Below are 6,630 nucleotides of genomic sequence, written 5' to 3' on the forward strand. Positions count from 1 at the left end.
TGAAACCCATGATAATGGATCCATGGCCTAAACTAAACCATTGAATCTGTTTGTATGGAGGGATTACAGGGTAGGATGGGACTCCATGTCTAATATATAAAATAGTCTGTTATTTGGTTCAAAAAACTTATGTCATATTAATAGTCCAATCACACAATCAATCCCTCATTTGTGGGGATTATTGTGTCCATGAGAGGGTGTGGGATACAAAAGGATGAGATAAATCCTCCTCATTAGAGGATAAAAAGACATTTTTGGCTCTCATGGATTTTTGTTTATTTAAAAATAAAAATTCCAACTAAAAAGTTCTAGCTAAAAAATAAAATAATTTATTGTTTATTGATGTTCTATTTATTTAGTTTTTTAAAAGTTCTAACTAAAAAATAAAATAAAATAAAATAAAATTTACAAGTCAAATTTAGTATTGCTATTATTTAGTAAACAATTTAAAAGAACAAAATAATCTTTTGAGCATTTATCCTTCTTCATAATATCTCAAACAAATATATGATTCAGTAGAATAGTCTTTTCTTAACATTTAATTCCATTACTAAACACACATGGGATACATATCATTTCTAACCAAATAATTTAGAGACTATGTATCTCAAGATTAACAGTCCGATGAATTACAATTCCCTTTATTCAGTCCATCCAAACAAAATTAGGGAGAAGTTGCACTCTTTTCTTGTACACAATTCTGAATGTGTAGCACTGAAAATAGGGCCCGTGATATTTTTAAAGGCAAATTATGACGGTAGTCTCTGTACTTTATCTCTTGTGTCATTTAGTCCTTGTACTTTTAGTTGGTTTGATTTTGATCCTGAATTTATGATTTTGTCTCAATTTGGTCAAATTGATAACAACTCTTAGTATTTTTTATGCAAAATATGTAAATAAGTGTCATGTGCCATATTTTTAAGTGCGAAATTATAAATTTACTAAACTCAATTAGTTAACCTCAATCAATTTAGTGATAATTTTCCTTTAAAAACACTAACGATATTTTTAATTAGACCAAATTGAAACAAAATCTAAAATTAAGAGTCAAAATTGAGACAATTGAAAGTATAGGGACGAAAATGATACAAGATGTAAAATATAGGGACCACCGGTGTAATTTGTCATAATATTTTTTATTTTTGGTGACAAGTAGAGCTGCAAATGAATCAAATTGTTCACAAACAGGCTCGGCTCGACTTGTTTAGTAAACGAACTGAGCTTGAGCTCGAATAAGCTCGGCTTGTTTATCTTTATTTAAATTATATAATAAATATATTATTTATATATTAAATAATATAAATAATATTTAAAAAAATCTTATCAAGCCGAGTCAAGCCGAACTCCAATTTCATTCATATTAACAAACCGAGTTCGACCTCAGTAAAACTCGACTTGATTCGGCTCATTTATAATCCTAGTGACAAGACGGACCTAAGCCCAGCCCAAAAACAAACTAACTACCAACACTTTGAGGAGTTGCAAGCTTCTGAGCATCCTTTGCTAATAAAGGTAGCACAGACGGCAAACGCAAGTGGATGAGTTGCCGTTGGGCCTCCAACACTTGCGCTTCTTTAGCCAAACAATTGGCACATCCATTAGCGTTACACCATCTGTGCTACCTTTGTTAGACGGTGTAACCTTCGTTAGCAAAGGATGCTTAGGAGCTCGCAACTTCTCAAAGTGTTGGTAGTTAGTTTGTTTTTTGGCTGGGCTTAGGCCTCCCTTGTCACCCAAAACAAAACAAACAAACAAACAAACAAATTACACCCGGTTATCTCTATAAATATGGAATGAAACACTGGTGTGAATCCACTCAGCACTGGCCTAATAAGTGTCACCAAGTCAACAACTAAGACTTTACTTGTATGAATCCACCAAACTCACTGGTGGTGGTCCACCCAACTGAAGACTTTAATGAATCCATAAAACTCACTCATGGCATGACAAGGTTCAATAATTTAGCAGTCTACTAATACAGATGTCTACGACTTTTCACCAAAGGTTCATCATCACATGTGATTATCAACTTCAATCTTTAAATACCACATCTCCATTTCCAACTTTTTCATGCATTCAGTGTCTCTCTTCATTGCAAAGCACCAAGTAGACATGGGTTTCCCCTCTGTCCTAATGCTTCAATTTGTCATTTCACTTGTTTTCATTGCTTCCAAAAGCCTATTTCTTGCTGTTGATTCCTCTACTTTGAGCATTGAGACAGACAAGGAGGCCTTGATCTCTTTCAAGTCCCTCATAGAGTCACCTAACCCTCTATCTACTTGGGACCAAACCTTGTCACCCTGCAACTGGACCAGAGTCACCTGCAACAAATTAGGCCAGAGAGTGGTTGGGCTTGATCTTGCCAGCCTAGGGCTAAAAGGATCCATAACCCCTCACATTGGCAATCTTTCCTTCCTTAGATCACTTCAACTCCAAAATAACCAATTGACAGGAACATTTCCTCGCCAACTTGGCAATCTTTTTCGTCTAGCAGTCCTGAATGCAAGCTTCAACACCATCCAAGGTCCAATACCGCCAACCATAAGCCGGTGCGTCGAGCTTAGAACCCTCAACTTGATGCAAAATGAGGTTTCGGGGAGAATCCCCGAAGAGATCAGCCACCTAACGAAACTACAAATTTTGAACTTGGCGGGAAACAATCTTTCGGGCCCAATTCCACCATCCATAGCCAACATTTCATCACTCACCAATTTAAATTTAGGCACCAATACCCTCAGCGGCCCGATACCTGGTGACTTGTCTCGTCTTCGAAATTTGAAATATCTTGATCTCACCATTAACAACCTCACAGGCACAGTCCCTCCATCAATATACAACATGTCTTCCCTAGTTTATTTGGCCTTGGCTTCCAATGATTTGTGGGGTAATCTTCCTAGTGATGTTGGAGTCACACTCCCAAATCTTCTAGGTTTCAATTTTTGCTTCAATAAATTCACTGGCACCATTCCAGGGTCTCTGCACAACCTCACAAACATACAAATCATTCGTATGGCACACAACCTCTTGCATGGAACTGTTCCACCAGGACTAGGAAATCTTCCAGACCTACGTATGTACAACATTGGGTTCAATAGGATCGTTAGCTCAGGCGATAATGGTCTAAATTTTCTTTCTTTGTTGACAAACAGTACCCATCTCAACTTCCTTGCCATCGATGGCAATCTTCTAGATGGCATAATTCCAGAATCCATAGGCAATCTTTCTAAGGTTCTTGGAAAACTATATATGGGAGGAAACCGTATTCGTGGCAGCATACCTTCCTCAATTGGTCGTCTGAACGGTTTGGCTTTGCTAAACTTGAGCTACAACTCAATATCTGGTGAAATTCCCCACGAAGTAGGCCAGTTGGAGGAATTGCTGAAGTTGGGTTTGGCTGGAAATAAAATTTCTGGAAAGATCCCAAATTCCATAGGTGATCTCAAAAAATTGATTGAGATTGATTTATCAGGAAATGAACTGGTGGGAAGCATACCCACTAGTTTTGGAAATTTCCAGGACTTGCTTTCATTGGACTTGTCTAGTAACAAGCTCAATGGAAGCATACCAAGAGAAATTCTCAATCTTCCTAGTTTAAGCACTCATTTGAATCTTTCAAAGAACTTCCTTAATGGACCTTTGCCTCAACAAATTGGGATCCTAGCTAGTGTTGTCTCAATTGACCTCTCTGACAACCGTTTATCGGGTCCCATCCCCGATTCAATTGGGAAATGTAAGAGCTTGGAAGAACTGTTCATGGCAGATAATTTGTTCTCGGGTCGCATCCCAAATACTTTTGTAGAGGTGAAAGGTTTGCAAACTCTTGACATCTCCAACAACAATCTCTCCGGCTCAATTCCAAGTGACCTACAAAAGTTGCAGGCCCTACAAGTGTTGAACCTCTCTTTCAACAACCTGGAAGGAGAGGTTCCCATTGGTGGGGTTTTCTCAAATCTCTCTAAAGTTCATTTAGAAGGTAACCCAAATCTCTGTTTCAGTTTGGCATGTAAGAAAATTCATGGTCATATAAAAAGATTAATCTTGGTTTTTATTATAATCATCATCGCTGCAATCTTAGCACTATCTTTAGCAATTAGCTTGATTTTCTACCTAAGGAAAAGACAAGCAAAGATCAAAACCTCGTCTGAATCCTTTAAGAGACCGCATCAAATGGTCTCTTACGACGATCTTCGTCTTGCAACTGGAAATTTCAACCAAGAAAATCTGCTTGGAAAGGGGAGTTTTGGGTCTGTTTACAAAGGAAATCTCAGGGAAGGAAGTCCCATCGCAGTTAAGGTGCTTGATGTGGAGAGGACTGGATCATGGAAGAGTTTTTTGGCAGAGTGCGCAGCTCTGAGGAGTGTTAGGCATCGGAATCTTGTGAAACTCATAACATCGTGCTCAAGCATAGACTTCAAAAACATGGAATTTCTTGCTCTTGTGTATGAATTCATGAGTAATGGGAGCTTGGAAGATTGGATAAGGGGAAAGAGGAGACACACGAATGGAGACGGGTTGAATATCGTGGAGAGATTGAATGTGGCCATTGATGTTGCTTGTGTTGTAAACTATTTGCACCATGAGAACGGAGCTCAAGTGGTGCACTGCGATTTGAAGCCTAGCAACATACTGTTGGATGAAGACATGACTGCCAAGGTAGGAGATTTCGGTCTGGCCAAGTTGTTGATCAGCAGAACTCGTGACCAAAGTTCTATCAGCTCTACGCGTGGCGTGAAGGGCTCTGTAGGCTACATTCCTCCAGGTTCATATTTTAAGAGTGACTCAGTACACGACAATCCTGCTAAAGCAGGGTTTGCCAAAATAGCTTTAAATATATTTATGAAATCACACAATACACACTAAATTAGACCCCATGATATAATTTGTTTGGTTTGATGAATTGTGATGCAGAGTATGGGCTAGGAGAGAAACCATCAACAGCCGGAGATGTTTATAGCTATGGAATTACATTGCTGGAGCTTTTTACAGGGAAGACACCAACCGATGAGATCTTCACAGGAGGGTCAAGCCTGAAGGAATGGGTGAAAATGGCCTTCCCTGCCAGCATAGAGCAAGTACTGGATCAAGATTTGCTGCCAAATAAGGGTAGTCTTTGTCATGAGGGTAAATCCATTTCTCCAGAAGCGCAGCACGATTGCTTGATCGCCCTGCTTGGTGTTGGGCTTTCTTGCACTGTCGATTCTCCGAATGGGCGCATTAGCATGAGTGATGCTCTGTGCAAGCTGAAAAGCAGCAGAGACACTCTTCTCAAATTTGATCTTTTGCTAAGAAAATAACTTTGACATTTCGTTCTCAAAAAAATAACTATGACATTATGTCCCTGTTGGAATTGTCTCATTTTGTTTAGTGGGGTTTTGTAGCAAATAAGTATATAGTACAGTAAGAAAAAAAATAGATAGCCTGTATTAGTATGTGTGTCTAATATGTGAAATGTGAAATAGTATTCTTCAATACCTGGAGCAAAATAAAGTGAGTACCATTTCTCAATGCAGTTGGTTCTGTTAAACTTTGGTTGGTAAATTTAACGAGTGTGGAACTTTGGTTGGTAAATTTAAAGAGTACTATTGCACCTAAATGGATTTATTACATAATTTTTTTAATCACTAGACTCAAAGTTGGAATGACCCACATTAATAAATATTGAGAAATCTGTTACTTTGTGTGTAGAATTATGAAAATTAAGTTAAAAATTGGTTTGTGTAGTATTTTTAAATTTAAAATATGATACCATTTGACCCGATACTGGCCTTGTGCGAAAAATTGGCTATTTTGGTTGACTTTTTAATTTTTTGATTATTTTTGCATAACTAAAAAAGTTTTATTTGGAAATATAATTTTTTTTTTTTAGTTGATTTGAGGATTGTGAGAGAAAAGATAAAAAATAATTATGATTTGAATGTGATATTTTATCTTATTAACTATTTTAATCAATTTTATTTTTTATAAGCTATTTTATCCTTCAACCCTCTTCCCAAACAGGGCCACTGTTTCCTTTATTTTGATTTTTGAGCAATTTCGTCAACAGTAGAGGTCTCTTGACATAGACCATTACTTTTATTGGGTTGGGTTTCACTTCTCTCGTAAAATTAATTAAGAAAAATGTTAGAAATTTATCTTTATGAATTCTAAATTTACTCTAAATGTATTTGTATGGTAGAATTTGAATTGATGAATTGTAAAATTTACATATAAAATGAATTTGAACCATCAATTTCTTCTTCTAAAATAAATTCTAGATTAATAAAGGTAAATTTGTAATACTATTGATTAATTAATGTTAAAATGAATTGTGTATTTTACAACATTATATTCTTAAGTCTATTTTTAGAGTGTACATTGGCCTCTTTTGAGAAGTGGGTTAAAAATTATTTCTCATCTTTTAATTCATTTTAAGTCACATCATCTTTTATATTTTTTTTCAACAGCACTGTAACAGATTTGAATATCTTTAATCATTTCAACTTGCACTCACTTCAGAACAAAATAAATAAAAACAAAAAACAAAAAAAAAACTCAATTAATGGTGATGCATTAATCTCAACACATACACCCGTTCCCCATTTTTAACTGACTGAGCCTCTGTTTTGGGAGTGGATTGACTTTTTTTTAATT

The 6,630-nt window shown here is 36.4% G+C and overlaps 1 protein-coding gene across 1 annotated transcript; it reads left to right on the forward strand.

The window, feature by feature from the left end:
- The first annotated feature begins 1,958 nt into the window (after positions 1–1,958).
- On the forward strand, positions 1,959–5,505 carry LOC114280409 (uncharacterized). The gene is made up of 2 exons (XM_082921922.1): positions 1,959–4,759; positions 4,909–5,505. The coding sequence occupies exons 1-2, from the start codon at positions 2,071–2,073 to the stop codon at positions 5,292–5,294; spliced, it is 3,075 nt and encodes a 1,024-aa protein (XP_082778048.1). The 5' UTR covers positions 1,959–2,070; the 3' UTR covers positions 5,295–5,505.
- The last annotated feature ends 1,125 nt before the right edge of the window (positions 5,506–6,630 follow it).

This window comes from Camellia sinensis, chromosome 3 (genome assembly GCF_055761805.1).
Source record: "Camellia sinensis isolate YWXY chromosome 3, ASM5576180v1, whole genome shotgun sequence".
In the NCBI taxonomy this organism is placed as follows: domain Eukaryota; kingdom Viridiplantae; phylum Streptophyta; class Magnoliopsida; order Ericales; family Theaceae; genus Camellia; species Camellia sinensis.

Bases quoted from the DNA above. Each gene is read 5' to 3' on its own strand.
- LOC114280409 (XM_082921922.1), top strand. From the start codon at position 2,071: ATGCATTCAGTGTCTCTCTTCATTGCAAAGCACCAAGTAGACATGGGT. The intron at 4,760-4,908 runs GTTCATATTTTA...ATTGTGATGCAG, and splicing joins TGTAGGCTACATTCCTCCAG to AGTATGGGCTAGGAGAGAAA.